At 38.1% G+C, this 23,540-nt stretch overlaps 1 protein-coding gene across 7 annotated transcripts; it reads right to left on the bottom strand.

Moving 5' to 3' along the window:
- Window positions 1–7,796: 7,796 nt before the first annotated feature.
- On the bottom strand, window positions 7,797–22,561 carry PCDH18 (protocadherin 18). 7 transcript variants are annotated; one of them, XM_027956274.2, is made up of 5 exons: window positions 22,322–22,561; window positions 19,664–22,066; window positions 18,769–18,857; window positions 18,516–18,679; window positions 7,797–9,745 (listed from the first exon to the last, which is right to left on the bottom strand). In XM_027956274.2, the coding sequence occupies exons 1-5, from the start codon at window positions 22,367–22,369 to the stop codon at window positions 9,078–9,080; spliced, it is 3,372 nt and encodes a 1,123-aa protein (XP_027812075.1). In that variant the 5' UTR covers window positions 22,370–22,561; the 3' UTR covers window positions 7,797–9,077. The 7 variants fall into 7 exon arrangements, with proteins under 7 accessions (XP_027812075.1, XP_060256637.1, XP_004017299.1 ...); XM_060400654.1 differs by having other exon boundaries at window positions 18,769–18,854; XM_060400657.1 differs by lacking the exon at window positions 7,797–9,745 and adding an exon at window positions 9,801–17,299 and having other exon boundaries at window positions 18,769–18,854.
- Between the last annotated feature and the right edge of the window lie 979 nt (window positions 22,562–23,540).

Raw genomic sequence — 23,540 nt, 5'->3', positions numbered from 1 at the left:
AAGTTTTTTTTTTCCCCCTATGTATGGAAAGCTCATTAACTGAAATTTGGTCTTCAGGGTTCATGGTGGTTTCTTCACTGCTTCTCTTGTCACACCCGATGGTGTAAAATGAAAATGATTAGATATCATTGGCTGTTATCTTCTCTAAGAAACCTAAAGTTGTAACTGGAAGACAAGTAGCTAGGTCATAGAAATGAGTCACTCCTAATGCTATATGGTCTAGAATATCCTGCTGAGGATTTTCTCTGAACTAACTTCCTGTTGAATTAGAGATTCGATTTGATTCAGTGAGAAGTCCTCCTATTCTTCTCCATTTTTGCTTTTCAGCATCATTGAATTGTGATTTTTCTCAGTTTATTGAGATATAATTTACAAATATTAAAATGCACAGATGTTAAGTGTAGTTAGTTCGGTGATGTTAAGTACAAGTTTGGTGAATTTTGACAATTGTAATGGACCACCCCAATCCAGATAAAGAACATTTCTTTACCATAAATGATTCTCTCTCTCTGCTTTGCATGCAGTCTACACCCTCATCTCTCCCTACCCTAGAAAGCACTTTCTTGATATATATCAGGATTTGGGAAAAATAGTCATATTTATTTTTTTTAATGGGTTGATTCTGAGAACAGTATCTACCAGTCTTGCCATCACCACTGCGTCCTCCGCCAACCTTACCAGCCACAAAAGGTTACTGTGAAGGATTTAAATGTGTTTTTTTTAACATTTAAAATTTTTTTTGTTAATTTTAATTATTCATAGATTGAGTACCTTTGACAGGTCAATGACTATACCAGTGTCTGGAAACACACACAAAAAAGCACTGAAAACAAAAATACACACTTTCTTTGTCAAGTTACTGAGATTCTAATGTGAGAATTAAATAGTGAACTGAAAATGACTGTAGAAATTATGTAGATGACTTGTGACTTTCTGAGAGTGCAGGCACTCCTGAAGATTGCATGGTAGAGACTGTGCTGCTGACAGAATGTAGCAGGCAGCATTTCATAGCCTCCCTTTGTGGTCACGTGACTGTTTCTAGCTAATGCGCTACCAGCGCACAACTAGGACAATTTCAGGCTTGGTTTCTGGTGATCTCCCTGTTGTACTACTCCGTGACCATTTCTCCTGTCTGTCTGAAAAGGAGCTCCCTCTCAAGGTAAACTTGGAAATGATGGGTTAATGATAGTAGTGTCTTCATGATGCTTGTCTTCACATGAACTTCACTTTAGACTGTATTAAGTGAGAAGAAGCTCACTACATTTGAGAGCGTACTCATTTTGAGTTTGTATTTTGCAACTGTTAGCCCTCCCCACTGATAGTGTTATGAACCATAGTTTCTTTTCTTTATATAAAGTTATTATTTTTTTCTTTCAAGCCACCTAGTGAAATCTCAGATGGCAAAGAAACATTATTTAATCCTTGTTCTCTGCACCAGAACTGATGAGCTCTTCTGTAGAAAACTGACACAAGAAAACAGATGGTTCGTATTATAAATTCCCTGTGTTTTCCTCTTCTAATTTAAAAAGGTTTTATTATTTTCTTCACTTGAGGCAATTGTGCTATTACTATTGTATTTATTAACATTGTAGTATAAGTGTAGAGACCAGATTTTTCACTGATCATGTGACTTATTGAAAGCATATTGCCAGATAAGAGTGGCTTTGGAGCATCAGCTTTGAGATATAGACTGCAATATCCAGTCCCAACACAAATGCCCAAATATAAGGACAAAATATTCCAAAATACCTAAATGTTCCTTTAAAAAAATGAAAAAGAGACTTAAACAATTATATTTGGTCTCAGTTTTTCCTGATTTCCAATTCATACTGTTAGGGGAAAACATTGAATTTTATTTTATTACCGCTATCTTAGTTTCCTGGGTCATGCTGAACATATCTTAGTATGCTTGGGTCATAACTGAATGTTTAATGGTGATAATATTTTTTTCAGTCCTTCTTGCGTACTAGCATTCAGGTTCAAGGAGAAGCATACAGTCATTCTTGCATTCTACAAATGTTTGTTGAGAATATATCAGAGGCCAGCTGCTGTTTGGGGGCTGGAGGTGTGTTGGTTAACAAAGCAGGGCCTCTATTCAGTTCTCTGTCCTGTTGAAAATTATTACCTGATATGAAGTGTCTGTCTGCTCTGGTGTTGTGTATGGTCTTCTCTGTCATGACAGTTACAGTTTGGGGCTTTCTCTCTGCTGGCTTTGCCATTTACCGCCCGCCACCCCCTACTTTTATACTTTGTTAGTTTAGACCAGTTTCAGGTCAATAGGACAACTTAGAGAAAGGTACAGAGATTTTCTGTACAGCCTGTGAACCCACACATGCAGAAACTCCCCCATTAACACCATCCCTCAGAGGGTGCATCTGTAACAATTGATGAACCTACACTGACATACTGTAATCACCCAAAGTCCAAGGTTTACATTATGCATCACTCTTGGTGTTGCACATTCTGTGGGTTTGGAAAAACGTATAATGACATATATCCATCTTTATAGTATTATACAGAGTATTTTTACTGCCTAAAAATTCTCTGTGTTCTACCCATTCATTTCTGCTGCTAGACCTCTGGCAACCACTGACTTTTCACTGTCTTCATATATTTGTCTTTTTCAGAAATGTCATATAGTTAGGAGTCATGCAGTATGTGACCTTTTCAGATTGTCTTCTTTCACCTCACCATACACAGTTAAAGTTCCTCCACGTCTTTTCATGATTTGGTAGCTCATTTCTTTCTAGCACTGAATAATATTCCATTTCCTGGATGCACCATAGTTTATTTTTCTGTTCACATACTGAGGTGCACTTTGGTTGCTTCTCAGTTTTGGCAACTATGAAAAGCATCCATAAACATCTGGGTGCAGGCATTTGTGTGGACGTAAGTTTTCAGCTTCTTTGAGTAAATACCAAGGAGCACAATTGCTAGCTCATGGGCTTCCCTGGTAGCTGGGCTTCCCTGGTGGCTCAGACAGTAAGAATCTGCCTGCAGTTCAGGAGACCTAGGTTTGCTCCCTAGGTCAGGAAGATATACTGGAGAAGGGAATAGCTACACTCTCTAGTATTTCCTGAAGAATGCCATGGACACAGGAGACTCGTGGGCTATAGTCCATGGGGTCACATAAGAGTTGGGCACAACTGAGTGACTAACACACTGTGGTAAAAGTATGTTTAGTTTTGTAGGAAACTCCATTTTCTCTTGCAAAGTGCCACTTTGCATTCTCATCAGCAATGCATGAGAATTTCTGTAGCTCCACCTCTGTGTCAGCATTTGGTATTGTTAGTGTTCCAGATTTTGGCCACTCTAATAGGTGTGTAGTGATTTTCACGTCTTTGTTGTCTGTTTTGTTCAACAAACAGCTGGATCGGTATCTGATATGAAGTGCACAATAAACATTTGTTGAATTAAAGAATGGTTTATATAGTGCCTGTATACTCAGATGTCACCCAAGGAGAAAGTAAGAAGAAAGGGAAGAGAGAAAAAGCAGTGAGGAAATGAGTCAGTTGTCGTTGTTGGGACTTTCTAGATTTTTGGTACTTTGCTCATTGTCATGTAACCTTGTCATATATTTGGCAGTCTACATTTTTGGCAATTACTAAAATCTCCAGCAGAAGTTCACAAAATCCACACTGACAGCGACCAGGCATAGGTTTGCAGAAGAGATACAGACCCCAAGGCAGAGACTGGAAAATATTTTTCTGGTGAGAATTTTTGAAACATTCTTAATGCCACTTTTGGATTGAATAAGATTTACTGCAAGTTGAATAGATGATTTGGAACCTAACACAAAGGTCTTCTTCCGAAGAGAAAATCTGTGCTTTTTCTGCCTAGAATATTTTGTGGTTAGCTATTTTCAACTGCAGAATGTACCATTTAATAAAACAAGAATGCACCTGAGGATTTTAGAACAGTTTCCTCATTTAGATAAAAGTACTTTGAGAGGTAAATACAGTTTATAACATCAGCTTCTCCCCCGTTTTGGATAAGAAAGAAAGTCTGAATCTCCTATAGTTCATCCAAAGGCAGTGAGGAGCAGAAACGATGCCCAGAGGCACACCTACACCTCTTCCTTCCAAGTCTGCACTCCTGCACAGAGTGGGTCAGGGAAAGGGAAAATACCTTCCCCAAACAGGACCCAAAGGTACTGCTTTGTTGCACAGCTTTTTCTGAAGATCACTGGAGGTGGGAATAAAGACACAAACATCTGATATTTGACCCTTCTCAGTTTATTCACCTCTAGGGCTTTATGCTCTCAACAATTGCTTAAGTTATCTTCCTTTTGATGGTTATGGACCTTCCTTACTTAATATTCATTTTCTTGCACTTAACTTGGTAAAATTCCAAGCTTACCTTTCCCAGCCTAACCCTCAGTACATAAAGAGAAGCGTTTCATATTTGGGAAAAAAATACTTCCTCCCTCAATAAAATAAAAGTTTTCTACACTAGTATGTCTGTAAGCACTCAAAAACTTTTAATTTAAAACAGAGAGCAAATAAAATGACCTCTTTGTACTTAATCATATGAATTTACCCTGCTATTAAACTAGTGAATCAGAGGAGCAAGGTTTATTGAGAATGAAAAGGTATTAGCTTCATACCTCAAAAATATGATCCCTATTATATCAATAACAAAGAAAAGATAGAAAAAATTGATAAAATCTGGGTGGTTATATAAAGAACTATATACATGCAAAAATTTGGAGAAGATTGCTATAAAATGTGGACAGTAGGATAAATTATCAAGGAGGAGAAGCATAAAATAAATAAATTGAAGAGATAAAATCTGAAAAAGCAAACAAGAATAAAGAGCAACTTGCAGAAGTCATAAAAGGAAATAGAAAACTATTATTTTAAAGTGCCAGGGTAGAATGTGTTTTGTGGTTTTAAAAGTCAGGATGTATGTAAATTTTGGTGGCAATTTTTGCAATGTCAGCACCCCATAAAATTATTTTAACAGCTCCACAAGTTGTATAAGCTATCTTATAATAAAAATACAAATTAATGAGAAGTATAGACTATCATTTTCAGATCTATTGTACGGTGCCTACCTGTTAATTATTTTTTGGTTTACATTATATTAAAGATCTTATTATTTCTGGTATACAAATATATCTACTTGACTGTATGACTACAGTTACACAGATGAAGGCTGAAACCACAATTGGGCATTTTTTTTCAACTGCAATGTAATACTTTAGGTATCATTCAATTATTTCCAAAAAGTAACTTACTGCTTGTTCTAGAAACTAAACAGAGTGAGGTGACTCTTCAGTGGTCCAAATTTACTAAAATGTTATGTAGCCACATAGGATTTTTTCTAACATTCACACGTTAGAGACATCCTAATATATTAAAGGGGCTCCCTGGAGGCTCAATGGTAAAAAATCTTCCTGCCTATGCAGGAGACCCAGATTTGATCCCTGGGTTGGGAAGATCCCTTGGAGAAGGAAATGGCACCCAACTCCAGCATTCTTGCCTGGAGAATCCCATGGACAAAGGAGCCTGGCAGGCTACAGTACATGGAATCTTAAAGAGACACGCTGCTGCAGCTGCTGCTGCTAAGTTGCTTCACTCGTGCCGACTCTGTGTGAGCCCATAGATGGCAGCCCACCAGACTCCCCCTGTCCCTGGGATTCTCCAGGCAAGAACACTGGAGTGGGTTGCCATTTCCTTTTCCAATGCATGACTGAGCTACAAACACTTCACTTACCATATTAAAAATGATCACAATCAGTTTGGCACCTACACTTTCAAATATAGAAATATAAGATAGCTTATAAGAAATATAAGCTTAGAAATATAAGATAGCTTTGTTTTATGAATTTAACTTGCAATGAAGGAAGTCAATATACAGGCATTTTTAAAAGAAAAGTTCTTGCACTGTTTTTTCCCTTTAAAAATTCAACACAAATCTTTAAGACTTTCACATGGTTTGGCTTTAATTTTACATAGTGATATTTATTGCCTATTCAGTGTATCCTTAATCTTCAATACTGTGATGATATGTTATCAAGATATATTGAATTGGAACAGAAACATCAAAACTTTTCAGTAATTTGGCAAATTGACTGAATTGTTTTGGATTAGTTCTGTGAGCTCCTGCAAGATTGCAAGTTGCTATGTCAGGCAATCCATTTTTCACCCACAGAACTAAATTTCACATAGATCCACTTTTCCCTGAATTTTAATGTGTCAGTAATTCAAACTCAGTTTTGAATATTTTCTGACCTTAGCTGGTATCAAATGGATGAAACAAAGAAGCTAAGCTCATTTTCATAAATAACACTTCTTTGGTGATTCCAAAGATGGTATAACTTACTCATCTTTTACCTTAATTGTTATCTATTGGTAAGTGGCAAATTTGATGTAACTGTGATGGAATGAACAAGAATTTAAATGATTAACACAGTTATAAGCCCCATCTACTAAGTACCAAGAAAGAAAGAAATTATAAATGAATAACCATTTTAATAACTTGTAAGAATTTGATGAAAGTCCATACTAATCCACCCTATAAACAGGCATTTTATTAAAAGAAAGATTTGTTAATCACCCTATAAACAAGCATTAAAAGGAAGATTTGTCTAATCACCCTATAAATAAGCATTTAAAGAGGAACAGATTCACTGTCAAATTACACTTTTGGAAGAAAATTGCCTTGATGGATGATTATGATTGAAGAATGTTGAGAGGAATCAAGTAAAGTCAACATTTAAAGGAATCAAGTAGGGTGAAATCCAGTAAGGAATGGAAAAAGAAATCTCCTTAAGTGCTTTTTAGTTGTTTCGAATAGAGGAAGGGCATGATATCAAAAAAGAGAAAATATAAATCTGATGAGTTAAGTTGCTATGATGAAACAGATACTCCAGGCTTCACTGAGAAATTATCTGTGAAAAGTGAAAATTTTGCACTAATATCCTTAACCTGTGGCATGGGAAGTAATAATAAGTGAGGGAGGTTGGAGAAGCAAGGAATTTGAGATGAAATGTTCACTGTATAGACAATAGACAAAGGTCTTCTATTTAATGCAATAGTGCATTTTATTTATTTTACATCATCCAAACATTGATTTCCAGCTTTGCTTCTTAAATTACTGTTGATGCTTTAAATTAAGAACAGTGAAATTATAAAAGTCTTTTTCTTAATGATAATATGTACTGAAAGGAAATGACGTTGAAAAGCAAAATGTATTTCAGTGTGGTTAGCATTTATATGCATAACCTGCTGAAAAATAAACTGAAATTTCACTTGTAATTGCAATCCTTTCTACAAAGGAAGATGTGCCTTTTGAAAGATATAACATATCTTTATGATGTGGTACTCATTTGAGTATTTAAATACCTGAGTTTCAGCCATTTTAAGGTTATTTAACTTTTCCAGTCTTTCATTTCCCTACTAGTAAACCAAGGGAGATAAAATTTTCACCTCTTGGAACACTGTAAGGGTATAGACTTTTTTCCCTGACACAGTGTAACACAATAAGCTTTGAGAAATAATCTGAAAAATGTTCAAGCAGTTAAGATTGATTATTATTTTTTCTTTATACTTCAAATGCATTTAAATTCTTTAATCAGTTGGAAATATGGTAGACTACTTTCATTCCCATTACAGATCTCAAATTCATTCCTTTTCCATTGTAGTTTTTCTTGTTTGCCAAGCCAATTGAATGTTCCCACTCTACTATTCAAAACCCAACACTGAAATACGCTCTTATGAAGGATATGCTTCTTGCAAAACTTTGAATGTATATGTAGGAACAGGACTCTGATTTATGGACGGCTCTTTAGCTTTACTTTAATTTTCCTTTTATTTTCATTGACAGTAAAATTTTCTGGAGAGTACAATCAAGATAAGTGTATCCATAGAAATAACATTAATAGAAGCTTGGTCATAAACGAGAACAGTCATAACACCAACGTCCCTTACCAAGGCATTCCACACAGAGACATAACAGCACAATAAATAAAGAATTTGCCGTTTGTCACGCAACAACTAAAACAGAATTGCAGTAAAAAACTGTAATTTTATAAATGTTTCTATACTAAAAATAAAAGCAAAAATATGAGATCATGCTCTAGAGACAAAAGCTAAGAGTGAAGAGTTATAGCAAAAAAACATTGCAAAAAATAAAAATGTTCAAGTATTGTTAGAGGAGAGGGGAAGATTTGAATGGAAGAGTTTCAGAATAAATCAGCTATATTTACTACCCTAAGAAGTATACCAACATAATTGTCTTTGTCCATGAATACTTTATGCTGTTAAAATACACACTGTTATCCATTTAAAGGACAAGATTCTATTTCCTTGGGACACCTCTCATATTACAAGGATGGAATAAAATTCATTGTTTATCTTGATTATAAGTAGATGATAATACTTTAGAAGTATTTTTAAGAACAGGCCAGTGTGATGCCCTGCAATAGTAGGAGCCTGGGAGTTAAAAACTGATTCTACTCCTATTTCTTTAAATCATTGTCTGTGAAAGATACTTCCTAGTCCTGAAATAAAATTTCACTTCATGTTTCAATTTTACTATAAGAATTGAACTATTAGAACTAGCAGAGAGCAGTAAAAACAATAATAACAATAATAAAATAAACAGTTTACTGATGCTTACTTTAAAAAAAAAAGGTAATGAAAAAAGATGGATCACTTAATGGAACTAAGAATTGAATAATGCTTTAGTGGGGTTATTCCTACAGGATAACAATTTCTTCCCCAACATAACTAGTCTAAGCAGTGCGTTTATTCTTTGTGGTTGAATATTATATCAGATTTAAACAGTGGCTAGTTTCTACATGATTAGGAAAGACATGTTTGTCATGGGAGTAAAAAAATAAAATTTGTCTGTTAAATTACACATAAATATAAGGTACAAATGTATTTTTAAAATACAGATTAAAATAATCACACTTGCATTGTGTACATACGAAAATACAGTATTTAATATTCAATATACACAGACACATTTATGATAAATGCAACTATTTGGCAATGCCAGTTCTTTCAGGGTTTTTGCTGTCTCCTATTTCCATAAACCTGGAAACAAAAATGCTCTGCCAACATTTCCTAGCTCTGGCGGACATCCTGAAGCAGTTTGTTAATCTCAGCCACTAGCTCACTGGCATCCATGAGTTCATGTTTGCCGTCATTGAGGTGGTTAAGCACATTGTCAAAATCATCCTCTTCGTAATTCTCAGGGATCTCCTCCATAGCCGGCAGCCATTTTGAAGAAGGCTGCACACTGGAGTGAGTTCCAAGTGGGGGCCCAGAGTTGTTGGTCGGGTTTTGAAAATGCGTACTGGCTGCCCAGGCCGCCACCCCCTGTGGGTAACCCACAGTCTTGGCTGGCAAAGGTCCCTTCCGGCGTTCCAGTGAGTTGGACCGGTCCATCTCACTGCACTCAGAATAGGTGTCTAGAGAAGGGGGCAAGAGGCGCTGGAACACGCTGCTCATTTCCGAGAGCAAAGAGGACGTGCTGGTGTCCCCAGAGTCCTCCTCACTTGGGGAGTCTTTCCCAAACGTGGAAAAGCTCTTCTTCTTCTCACTAGAGTCTACAGGCTGCACGTCATCCTCAAGACTCTGATGCGGATGCTGCTGCTGGGGCTGTGCTGGGAATTCCTCCCCGGGAATGAACATGTTGCTCCTATAATCCGAGGAGGGTGAGGGCAGCGGCGGCATCCAGCACTGGTCAGAGTGTCCCAGGACCCTGCACTCTTCCGTGCACAGCCTCATAGCTGTACTCAAGAAAAGCAACAGGGATTCAGTGTTAGGCGTCGTGTGACTCAAACATAATTGAAAAAAATCGTAATTTTATTTTCTTTTTCAAATACACAATTTTAAATCATCATCATGGTACTAACCTATTACTTTATACATTAGATGGACTATAATTACGACTTTAATATGACTGCTGGTTTTATGGACCTAGTGTATGTGTGTGAAAGTCTCTTAGTCGTGTCTGACCCTTTGTGACCCCATGGACTATACAGTCCATGGAATTCTCCAGGCCAGAATACTGGAGTGGGTAGCCTTTCCTTTCTCCAGGGGATCTTCCCAACCCAGGGGTTGAACCCAGGTCTCCTGGACCTGGTATATATACTTTTTCTTGTCCATCAAATAAGAAAGGAGGATTATGACTCATGTACTTCTCAGGAATATCATCTGCTCCTCAAGCAATAAGAAAATGGATGGATAACTTATGAATGAAAATGTCTGGAAGAGAGCTAAGGTGTGAGTGATGAAATATTTGCTGAACATAAACTCTATGAAAACCCAGAGGTGTACGGTGAAATCCATAACTTTAGAATGCTACCAGATAAGCCTTGAGTAACACCTTTGAGTACCTTCTATAATGTAGTCTATCTGACTTACTTTACTTTTAGTGGAGGCACTGAGACTATAATAAATGAATAAGTAATTATACTTATCAATCTCTCATAAAAATATACTGGATTATTTACTGACTTGTTACTTAAAACAGCAGTGTAAATTATCCTCAACTACCAGCCATCTGCAGTTACTCTGTTAAGAAGAAATCTTTTAGAGGTTTTAAATTCAAAAAGTTGGAAAAGTTATCAAAAGATGAAGAATATGAAAAAAAAAAAGCCACTGGTTAGTTCTTCCAGATGTTATGATGCCCCATTGGAATATGAGTGGCTACACTCAGAACATAATCAGTGATATGAGAAAACCAGGAAAATGAAGAAGGGAAAAATCTCTAAATTTGGCAAATATATTAACTACATAACCACCAAGAAATGTGAAGAAGTAAAATACACTCCACAAACCATCCACCTCTTTCAGTGATCGTTAGGTCCTTTCAATATCATGATTTCATTTTAGCTCAAATGACAGTATGCAGAAAATGCAAACTAATTATCTTAGATTTGAATTAAAACTGGATTGATATCAGCCATACTTATACATTCAGAGCTAATTCTGTAGATCTGGCTGCTGAAGAATGATTTCTCTTCCAAATTATTGCTAAAAAGGATGACTCTTGAACAATGCCAAATCCCCTGTCAGAGAGAAGCAAGTTGTTGAGTGTGCTTTTTGCTGTATCCCCAGCACTAGGTGAAGTGTCTGAAGTGTCTGTATAGGCTAGGCATTTGCTACATATTTTCTAATTATCAGGGAAATGCAAATCAAAACACACAATGAGTAATCACCTCCAACCTACCAGAATGACTATAATAAAACACAAACACAAAAACCCAAAGGATAACAAGTGAGGGGAGTGTGGAGAATTGGAACGTTTGTACACTGGTGTTAGGAATGTAAGTGGTGCAGGTACTATGGAAAATAATATGGAGGTCACTCAAAAAATTAAGAGAGAACCACCATATGACCTAGCAATCCCATCTTTTGGATTTACCCATAAGAATTGAAATCAAGATCTCAAATAGATACAGCACTCCCCCTGTTTAGGAAAGCACTACTCACAATAACCAAGATGTGAAAACAAACTAAACGTCTATCAACTGTTGAATGGATAAAGAAAGTGTAGCATATGCATACAATGGAATATTATTCAGCCTTAAACATGAAGGAAACTCTCTAAAATGTGACAATGTGGATGAACCTTGAGGACATTAAGCTTTGTGAAATAAGCTAGTTACAGGAAGACACATACTGCATGATTCCTTGTATTTGAGGCATCTAAAATGGTCCAATTCAGAGAATCCAGGAATGAAATGGTGGTTAACAAGCATTAGGCAGACTGGGAAATTGCTAATTAACAAGCATAAATTTTAAGTTAAGCAAGATTAAGTTCAAGAGATCTGCTGTAAAACACTGTACCTACTGTTAACGATATCACACAGCTAAAGTTTGGTTAATAGAGTAGATTCCATATTAAGTGTTCTTATACAATAAAATCACTGCAGATGGTGACTGCAGCCATGAAATTAAAAGATGCTTACTCCTTGGAAGAAAAGTTATTACCAATCTAGATAGTATATTCAAAAGCAGAGACATTACTTTGCCGACTAAAGTCCATCTAGTCAAGGCTATGGTTTTTCCTGTGGTCATGTATGGATGTGAGAGTTGGACTGTGAAGAAGGCTGAGCACTGAAGAATTGATGCTTTTGAACTGCGGTGTTGGAGAAGACTCTTGAGAGTCCCTTGGACTGCAAGGAGATCCAACCAGTCCATTCTGAAGGAGATCAACCCTGGGATTTCTTTGGAAGGAACGATGCTAAAGCTGAAGCTCCAGTACTTTGGCCACCTCATGCAAAGAGTTGACTCATTGGAAAAGACTCTGATGCTGGGAGGGATTGGGGGCAGGAGGAGAAGGGGATGACCGAGGATGAGATGGCTGGATGGCATCATGGACTCGATGGACGTGAGTCTGAGTGAACTCCGGGAGATGGTGATGGACAGGGAGGCCTGGCATGCTGCAATTCATGGGGTTGCAAAGAGTCAGAAACGACTGAGCGACTGAACTGAACTGAACTGATACAATAAAATTGGAGAAGGAAATGGCAACCCACTCCAGTATTCTTGCCTAGAGACTCCCAGGGACAGAGGAGCCTAGTGGGCTGCCGTCTATGGGGTCGCACAGAGCTGGACACGACTGAAGCAACTTAGCAGCAGCAGCATACAATAAAATAAAATTTTGGAAAAGACTTATGCACAAGAAAGTGAAGAGTAAATGTCGCCTTTCAGAAAAGGAGATGTAAAGGACTTTGTTCAAAGGTGTGGAAGTCCCTGCTCTTCATCATGTGCATCTCGGAGATAATTCTGTTCTTATACCTCATCCATTCTGGGTCTCAATTCTTAATAGAGAAGGAGTCAGCTGAAGAACAAAAATGAGAGTAAGAACCATGAGAAAAAATGTCTGATTGTTAGGAAGGCTAGAAATTCAAAGTACAGAAAACGATGGATAGTGTGAATGCCAATCCCATGGGAATCGCAATGGGGTGAGAGAAAGAGCAATACTGAGAATCCCTGTGTCATTTTGCTGTGAAGAAAAGGGACATTTAAATCAGCAAGAATAAAAAATATTTAGATGTGCTGACTTCAAGCATTACTATTATTGGGGGATATTTACCAACTATTGTTGTTTATCATATACGGACAAATCAAAAGATGTTGAAAGTAACTGGAATACCTCCACAGCCATGAGGTTTTCTAAGCACCGAAATAACTATCAAATGGTAATTAATTTTTTCCTTAATTCCCTGAGTCTCTGAAAGTGGAAAGGAGATCTGTCTGTATTGTCTTCCTCACATCCTTTTAGAAGGAAGAATAACAGACCTAATGACATCTCTTCAGTTGTTTTCTGGCCCTTAATTCTGTGGGAAGGTCTTAATTGTTTGATCGAATTTGTTTTGTTTATGTTTAATGAGGGGGGAGAAAAAGAAAAATTACACAAGCTTCTAAGACTCCTGAGCATGATCAGCTTTCTAGAGAACTAAATGTAATGAAAATCACAATCAATACCATCTGAGTAATTAAAGCAACAGTTTGTATAAAAAATAAATTTGATCATAGGAATTTTTAGGCAGGGAATGCTATCTTATAACTTCACAATAAATAAATTGGGCTTTATTTATAAAATAATAAATTAATATAAACTTTTGAAACTAAAAAATATGAAAAATTAATGAATAAAGATTAATGGGGATAATTTTTTTTTTTCTGCTCAGTCGTGTCTGACTCTTTGCAACCCCATGGACTGTAGCCCACCAGTCTCCTCCATCCATGGGATTCTCCAGGCAAGAATACTGGAGTGGGTTGCCATTTCCTTCTCCAGGGGATCTTCCTGACCCAGGGATTGAACCCAGGTCTCCCGCATTAGAGGCAGATACTTTAACCTCTGAGCCACCAGGGAAGCCCAATGGGGATAAGGAAGGCTAAAATAATAGAGACGGAGGAACAGTGGCACAGAAGGGGCATTTCTTAATTTCATTGATATTTTCAACCTTTACCCCAAGACTCAACTGTGCAAAATCATTCTCAGTGTACATACAGCTTAGTGTCACAGATGTTCTACACCATATCCAAGAATCAGGACTTGTTGGCTAGTTGTGCAAGTGGCCAATCTTCCTTTGTTCCTTGAAAGCTCTTGTCCGGTGATTAAACTTTCTCTGAGGAGGGAAAGTCATGGGGAAACAGAAAACTCTGTTTTCCCACAGCAAGATGGTGAGTTTTCTCTCTGTACTAGACCTTATATTCAGGACAGGAAGCAGGCACTGATTACAAGCAGGTAAATATATGCCTAACTCCTATCAAGCCATTAGTCATTGAGTTATCAATCTATTAAGAGTCTGACATATGTAAAATGGTGTTACAGCTCCTCGCCCTCAGATGGTTTCCAGTACTAGAAAAATCAAGTGTGACAAATGAGGTCATAGATGTCTAAAGTGTCAAACTATATGATGCTGAGACAATATGTAAAAAAAAAAAAAGTAGGATGTCACTTACATGCAGAATCTAAAAGCTATAACTGGTGAATATAACAAAAAAGAAACAGGCTCACAGATACAGAGAATGAACTAATGGTTACCAGTGGAGAGAGGGAAGAGAGGAGGGGCAAGATAGGGATAAGGGATTAAGAGGTACAAACTATTAGGTATATTCTAAACTATTAGCCACTATTCTATATAACTATAAGTGAAATATAACTTTTAAAAATTGTGAATCACTGTATTATATACCTATAACATATAATATTGTATAGCAACCATACTTCAATAAAAATAAAATTTAAAAAAAAGAGTAGAGGTGGATGCTGAAGCAGTTAAAGAGAAACTTGAAACAAACTTTGAAAGATGAATAGAATTTAGATAGACAAAGTAAAGACAAGCTAATTTTTCAAGCAGAAACATGAACATTAGTGAAGGATTGCTGTGTTATGTAGAAATGACCCTGCCTTTTGCAAAAGATAAAAAAAAAATAATAAATTTAATAAGCTACGACTGGATTTCACTGGCCTTGAAATGTCAAGACAAACAGCTGAATTAGGTGTTGCCGGAAAACAAAAGTCAATTACTGTTTTTGAACTGCTACTGCTAAGTCGCTTCAGTCATGTCCGACTCTGTGCGACCCCATAGACGGCAGCTCACCAGGCTCCCCCATCCCTGGGATTCTCCAGGCAAGAACACTGGAGTGGGTTGCCATTTCTGAAAAAGTTGTTCAAGCTGTATGAAAGAAAGGTTTGACAAAGGAAGAAGCTATTGGAGAGTGAATATCACTTCATGTGCTGATACAGAAAAGCAACCAGAAGTAGGGTACCAGCCATGAGAATGGAGAGGACATAGAATTAAAAAGGAGTGTTTGAATTAAATAATCATAGATGTTACAATGCTAAAAAAAAAAAAAATGAAATGAGCTCAGTCAAGGAGTATCGCAAGGACATCCTGGCAGGAGATTTTGCAAGCATTTGTGTAGAGTTGTAATTCAAAGTTGAATGAGTAAGGAAGAAAGTATGTTGACAAACATGAGCCAACAGACAAAAATGCCTGCTGCCTTTACTGTTCAGAATGCAGAGTCCTCCTGTGGGAATTATTGGAATGAATTAATAGAATGGATGACCAGAAATGACCCTGTTGGCAGGCAAAGCAATATAACATAATCTATATTTGATCACAGTCTAATGCAGAAAAAAACAGTTGGAATAAGACACTGAAATCCTAAAAATATCCATGCTTTAAAAAAATTGTGCTGATTTCCGTTAATGGCATTCAGATGTGGACTTAACATGTTTTTCTACTTGGAATATTTCCTGGGAATACAAAGTTTACAAAGCAAAACTTAAACACACTAATGTGTTGAAAGAAACTGCAAATGTGAAGAATAAACCAGAATATGGGTAATGTATCATCAGAATGATGGTGATAATTAAGTATAGATACTTGATTATGCACATTTCTATACTAGCCAAGCATACAAAAAACTTAAGATATTTTGTGGATCATTAGTGACTTCCTGGTGCAATGTGCCTCTAGAATGCTGCTGCTACTGCTAAGTTGCTTCAGTCATGTCTGGCTCTGTGCAACCCCATAGACGGCAGCTCACCAGGCTCCCCCTCTAGAATAGTTTCTACAATACCCCACATAGAGACAAGAAGCTAATAAGGTAGAAGTGTATGTATTGTAATACAATCTATTAAAATACAGTTACATGGCCTAGCAAAAGAGCTCTCCCACCACACACCTAGATTAAGTATAATTTTGTGGAATTCCTTTTTAAAGACTTGTCTACATATTAACTGGTGTTATTAAATGGTAATATAAAAATGAGCCTCTAACTTTCAAAAGAAATGTGACTTAGGAGGAGTCTAAAGTCACTCACTAAATAAGGCTCTAGTATCTAGAGTTTATCAATATCCACCTATTATTTCCCCAATTATCCTTTATTCTTTAATTCAAGCAGTAGATAACTCTCCTGCCATGAACATACCTGGCAGTGGTAACTTTGAAAATATAGGCTAGAATGAAAGAGGAGTTGTGACCTTTTTTAAAAAAAAAATTAGACCATGATTAGTTATTGAATTAGAGAATTTCAGAGTTAAAAAAAGGACTTTAGGCATCATTTGGGCCCAGCAAGGTTATCCAAGCAGGGGCAGTTATACTTTTAACTATAGTGATAAATGAATTGTGTCAATGAGTCAACTTTCTACAACTGAAAAAATAACTTAGGAAATATTGGTATTATACCCATGATATGTTTCCATTTTATGAAATAATTTAAGTTGGGTAATTATATTATTGAAAATTAGGGATCAATATTCAAAATTTGAGTTCCATCAGTATTATAGAATCATAGCAATTCAGCCAACTTTTTCATTTCCTGGATAAGAATAACAAAACTGTTTTTCTATGAGCAAATTGTCTGAGGCCATATATATTCCACTAGTTTTTTCAAGAATTTCTCTTTAAATTGGTCTAGAGAATTTATGAATTTAACAAAAACAAACAAAAAACCCCCAGCATGAGTGACTGTGTATCAGCTTTCAGTGAACATTGATTGTAGCCCTTAATGCCACTAGAAGTCTTTCCCATACATCATCCTGTCAGAAATGCAGTATCTGTTACAGTAATAGCATAATTAAATAAGCAGCATTCCACTGGTTCTCAGACAGGTAGTAAGACTTTAGAAGGGCAAAACAAATACACCCCTCAAGGTATTAAAAAAACAACAACAACAAACTTACTTTATATTATTCTTGATAGATTTGTGTTTCTGAGTAGAGGCATGGGTTCAAATCTCACCTCTAAAATATACAAATTGCTTGATTTTGTATACTTTTTTTTTTTAACCTTTATAAGCTTCTGTTTTCAAAGCTTAAAAAAAAAAAAAAAAAGAACACTACTGTTACTACCATCACCACTAATTGCTATGCCAGAGTGCTGGGAGAGGGAGTGCAGGTCCTGAACTCATGAGCCCAGAGGAAGCACTGGGGCATCACTGGTAACTGTGACTGTGACTGTGACTGCCTGGATTAATACTCCTGCAGCTGCTGCCACCGTTACGACTACAGTTTACGAGAGCTAGCATTTCTATTTACTGATTTCCACTGAGTTTCGGTGGCTCTCTGAAGCTCCCTGAAGTCTATTTCCTAAACTATCTTATTTATCTGTATTTAGGAAACAGTTGTTCATGGACTCACACAGGTAATACAGTTTTGTTCTCCTTTTCTTTCATTTATCACTTCATTTATTCATTTATCAAGTGGCAGTTATTTGATCAACATTCAGTGGAATTTAGAAATATAAGTAGCCAAAGGAATAGGTTCTGAAGGGTTGATTTAATATTATAGTCTTTAGTAACAGGGTTGCTACAGTGAGGCAGTCAGTATTTACTCAGCTGGATCCGAGAGTTTCTACTGTAGGATTAGAGAGGAGGGACTCTACGGAAAACGTGGCTCACAACTTAATAGGGTCTCCTCCATCTAGCTGTGTACGTATAAATTCCCCTCTTGGACTCTGGCCCCTCCTTCATTACAGTGGAGACATAAAATGAAAGGTGGCAAAAAATATTCCATGCTTGCCAGCTACAAAGATGCATTCTTTTGCCTATTTTTAGTGATTGAAGTATACCATTCCCTAGAGTATTTTCATCTCTGATTATGTGAGTTAGTTCCCATCACAGGAAATGTGTCCTCCAAATTATAGTCCTGCTTACCACTAGGCACCAAAACAGGCTGTCTGAAAAAAAAACCACCACCCAGTAATTTGACAGAATTGCTCAAGAGTGCCCTATGGCAGTAGTGGATGAGGGAGAAAGAGGAGGGAAGTGGTGTGGTTTTTTTTTATCCTCCTCTCCCCACTCCTTCCTTCTTGTCCTCTTAAGCTTTCCTGTTTATTCCCTTTCTCTACCAACTGCTTACTATGAATTTTAATTAAACAATATAAAATTGTTTCAATTTATGTTCATTACTGATAGTGTGCATATAGCTACTTTAGTACAAAGAAAAAATAAAAGCATGGGAGAAACCACTCTACTCCCACTGGGGCAGTAGACCTGAAAATAAGGATTTATCTATCACCACACTCTTACCTGCTGGAATTCTCCCATCTGTAAGAAACAGATCACTGAATCCTTCACCCAGCAGCCTGTCTATTGGAGAATCTCGCCCCAGATCATAATCACTGTCTCCTGCTTCACTGTCACCACGGCCGCTGTCTTTCAGGCTAAATTTGTCCATGTCTTGAAGGGCATATCTGGAAAGAGAAGTCAGGGAAAGCATAGATTTTACTCTTCAGCATTAGGTTACTGGAGATATAATAGGTAACAGGAGGGTCATTCATACCTATAGCTCCTGGAATATTTGTTTCCTCTAAAACTTGGCCTTGGCTGATACTGTCCCTGGTGAAGCATTGAAAGAAGCTGGGAGACCTGCTGGAAACCAAACAGACTGTATTGATTCCTGGACACAAATCCCCCAATACTCAAAAGCTTTAAGCAAGCAACTACAGTTACTACTCACTACTTCATCCTAATTAATTGAACACATTATCTTCATTTTAAAGACCTACACATGCTAGACTCTGATAGACCATGCAACCAGCCACCAAACAGAAATGAAATAAGTCCCAGAGAGATTTAGATGTTATCATACAGCTGACATTTTCTTTTTGAAAGGGGATTCCTTTATTTAAACAATGACTGATTACCTTTATTTTATTGTTCAGGTTAAAGTGATCAGTTATAAAAATACATGGGAAATGCTGTAAAAATATATGGGAAATGCTGTAAAACACATGTAGTCAAAATAATGTCAGAAAAATTTCAAAAGTTGAACAAATACACATGCACTGGGATGGGATTCTGGAAGCCTCCATTTTTAAATTTTTCTTAAGAGACCATAACTATGAGAATTAGAGCAAGCCCCTTTGTTTCTGGCTTGAAATATCATAGTCTGAGGATAAGGGGACTCTAATTAGATAGTCCTTTGCTAGCTTCACATTTACTTTTCGACATTACACATAGTACATGCAAGCAGATTCTTTATGAAAAACTTCAGACCAGCATGCTGAGGTGTGTATATTTGCTTTATCTACATAATGTAACGTGCGTCCTATTTAATTTCCATTTTGTTAGTACTGTTACTTAGTAATGGAAACATTTAAGAACTAAGGCATAGACAAACTTCTGACCACTAACAACTGAGTGTGTCAGTGAATAGGTGCAGGGTGTGATCTTACCTCAACAGCAGGGGTGGCATGGGTGAGTTCTAATGAGAAATTCTCTGGCACGTGGTTTGATGAGATGGTCACCAAACTGTTGAGGGACTGGTGACTGTTGTGACTCTGCCGGCTGCCCATTTGCCCTCTTTCTAAGGTGGGAGATGAAGACGGAGATGACCTGTGATGAGATCTGATGGGCAGGGTGCCGTTAACGGTAGGCACCAATGTGATGTCCCCTTTGTGGATCTGCCTGGAGGGTCTTTTAGGGTGATGCTGGTATGTCGATTCTGCTACCCTGCAGTTGTAGGATCTAGTGTCTTTTTTTTCTCGGTTACACCTAGTTGCAAACAGCACCATAATAACCAACAACACTGCACAAATTGCTCCTAAGGAAATGATTATAATCATGGAGACATCCAAGGGTGCCTGGCTTACTGAGGTCATTGCTGTACTTGTCACCGACTCTGCATATTCAAAGATCACACACTTCAGAAGGACTTTGGTATGCAGCTGAGGATTGCCTTTGTCCTGGATGACAACTGAGAGCTCCCATTCTGTGTAGGGAACAGATTCCATGCTTACGTTGGTATGGATGTCACATGATCGTGGATCAATTACAAAGATATTCTCCTCATTACCTGCTACTATGGAGCAGCTGAGTTCTGCATTCACACCAGAGTCTCTGTCAATTGCCCTAATTCTTGTGACATGAAAGCCGCTTTCAGCCCCTTTGGGGATGGAGATTTCTGCCGTGTTATTGCGCAGTGCAGGCCCTATAACCACAGGGACATTGTCATTTTCATCAATGATGGTGAGCACAACAGTGGTATTGCTTACAAGTTGCTTTGGACTTCCACCATCTCTTGCTTCGACCACAAAAGTGATCTGACTCACCTCCTCATGGTCAAATATTCTGAGGGCATAGATGGCTCCATTAGATGGGTCAATGGTTACATATGTAGTTATGGAACTTCCCAGGATAAAACTCTCCAAAATGGTATACGTCACTTGCCCATTTTCTCCAAGATCAGGATCTGTGGCTGTAACGGTGGTGATATACGCCCCGGGTGAGTTATTCTCTGAGATTGCAAATTCATATCGACTTCTCTGGAAGTGGGGTGGATTGTCATTTATATCATTGATTTGAACAGTAAAATGTTTTACTGTAGAGAGACTGGGTGTCCCCTTGTCCTCAGCAATTACAGTCAAACTGTATTCAGATCTCTTTTCTCTATCCAGCGTGGCATTCGTCAAGATTAAATAATTGTTTTCATAAGTCTTCTGAAGTTTAAAGTGACCATGTCCATGAAGCTTACAAACTATTTCTCCATTCAGCCCAGAATCCTTGTCCTGAACCCTGACCAAGGCAACAAATGTGTCAATAGGATCCCCTTCAAAAATATAAGAAATTTCTTCTTTTCCAGGGGACATGAGGTTTATGCTAATTTCAGGTTTATTGTCATTAACATCCACAACCTTAATTATAATTTTGCAATGTGCTGGGATTGAATTTGGACCCAAATCTTGAGCCTGAACATCAATCTCATAGGATTTGGTGATTTCATAATCCACCTGCTTGAAAAGAGTCAAATGTCCTCTTTCTGAATCAATCTTAAAAGTCTCTATAATTTTGGGAGACACATGACTGCTGAAGGAATAGACAATTTTCCCATTAGCGCCCTCATCTGGATCAGTGGCATTCAGATCAAGGAGCAAAGTGCCAACAGGGGAGTTTTCTAAGAGTTGTATTATATAAGACTGCTGCTCAAAAGCAGGGCTGTTGTCATTAGAGTCTGAAATACTGATTTTTAGTATGGATGAGCCAGACCTCTGAGGCACCCCCATGTCGGAGGCGGTGAGCTGAAGCTCATAGCTTGACTTCAGTTCCCGATCCAGCTCTCTGACCACTATGAGTTCTGCATACTTCGCTCCATCAGTCCTGGTTCGAACCTCGATATTAAAAAAATCATTGGCAGAAAGAGAATACGTATGGAGGGAATTTTCCCCAACATCTGGATCAAATGCACTGTCTAGAGGGATACGGGTCCCCACGGCCGCGCTTTCTGAAATCTCAATAGGTATGAGAGATCTTGAAAACTGGGGCGAATTGTCATTAATATCCAGCACTTCAACTTCAATATGGAAAAGCTGCAGATGCTCAGTGGGCAGAGTGATCACATCAAACTCTATGGAACAGTTCAAGTTTTTCTGGCATAGTTGCTCGCGGTCAATTTTTGATCCTATGCTGATTTCCCCGTTATCCTCGTTGACCACGAGTAGAGGATAATTTCCCCGTTGCATGGCTCGGAAGCGAACAGTAGAAGGATTAGGTAGCTTAACTAACACATCAGCCACATCCTCTGATAGTCTTGCAATTACCGATCCAACCCTCTGCTCCTCATAAATCCTGTATTTCAAATTCTTGCCCAGCACATCCAAGTTGAAAGACACCACCAAGAGTGCAAAAACAAACGTAAAGTGCATTTTAGCATTCATTTGGTACATCGGTCAGTTTATGAGATTCAGCTCACAGAGCAAGTTAAAACAGAAAACCAATCCCCTCAACTTCCTTTGGCAACTTAAAGCTAAGCTATATTTGGTACCGGAAACTTGAAAGCGTCTCTTAATAACACAGCACAGCAATTAACAGCTCGCAAACTTTTGCTTTATACACACCGTGTCACGCCTTCCAGATATTACCGGCATGGAGTCCAGCCCTTGCATTTGTTTGGCCGTTCGTCCTCTTGGCAGGAAAAGAAGTGTCACCTCCGCGTTTTCCCCCTTGTGTAGTCGGAATCCATCTATTGCAGGGTGCCGGCAGAGTCCGCAATGGATCTTTCCCGAGTGATTCTCTCTCCCTTTCTCTGCTCGGCTGCAGACTAAACGCCCGTGATTGCTGACTCCAGTCTAAAATCTGTACAACTTCACTTCAACTCAGACAAAGCTCTCTGGCCCGGCGTGTGTTGAATCGCTTCCAGCCAATCAGCGTCCTTCCAAATCAAAAGCTGATGGAGTCCCCAAAGCGAGGGCTGGGCAGACTGACGAGGAGGGTGGGAGAAGGAGAGAGACGGGGAGGGCTGGGGGGCGGGGGCTGGGGGCGCGGGAGAGAGCGAGCCTGGGAGAGCAGGGCCGGTGGGGGCTGGGGGAGCAGGATGCGGGAGGCTCCGTGACTGCTCCTGCCTTCCTCCACCCTCTCCCTTCCTCCTCGGCATCTACTGCATTCACTTTCTCTGAGCGTGCCACGACAAAGGAGAGACAAATTACAGAAGAAAAACTTTAAATCAACTTCTGGTCGCCTTTATTTATTTGGTATTTTAAATTGCCCTGGTTTTCTTAATTGCCCTTTCTTCTTCCGCAAACATGTAATCATCTTGCTTTTCATAGTCCTTAAGTACTGGTTTAACTTAAAATACCTCTAAGTGCATTTTTTTGGTGGAGGAATTTAATAAAATTTGAAAACTTGCTTCTAATTAGGCTTGTTTGCCCGCCTCCTTCCCCTCCCCCTCTGTAAATACTTGGGTCTTTCTCCTTTTGTGAGCACAAGCAGATTTTCTTGTGCTCTGTTTTAAAGAACAGAACTAGTAAAGAGGTTTCATTTTCTGTTTTTCTTTCATCTTTATTCTTTGAAGATAAGAAAAAGGCTATTTTCCACTCTTGATTTCTCTTAATTAGCAAGATTTAAAGGAACACCTTAAGATTCGAAACTAATTAACAATATAGTTCTACCTTATAACACTTTTTGCCTGGAGTTTGGCCAAAATTGGCTATGATATTTCTTTGCCCTGTACTTCAAAAAATCCTATTTACCTTTGGTAAAAGACATTTCATGGTTTAGCATGTCAATTTCTACGGAAAAAATACTAGACTATCTATACATGGTGAATCTTCACAATGA

Source organism: Ovis aries, chromosome 17, assembly GCF_016772045.2.
Source record: "Ovis aries strain OAR_USU_Benz2616 breed Rambouillet chromosome 17, ARS-UI_Ramb_v3.0, whole genome shotgun sequence".
In the NCBI taxonomy this organism is placed as follows: domain Eukaryota; kingdom Metazoa; phylum Chordata; class Mammalia; order Artiodactyla; family Bovidae; genus Ovis; species Ovis aries.
The sequence above is the reverse complement of the archived record's forward strand: the minus strand, read 5'-3'. Positions and strand labels throughout refer to the sequence as shown.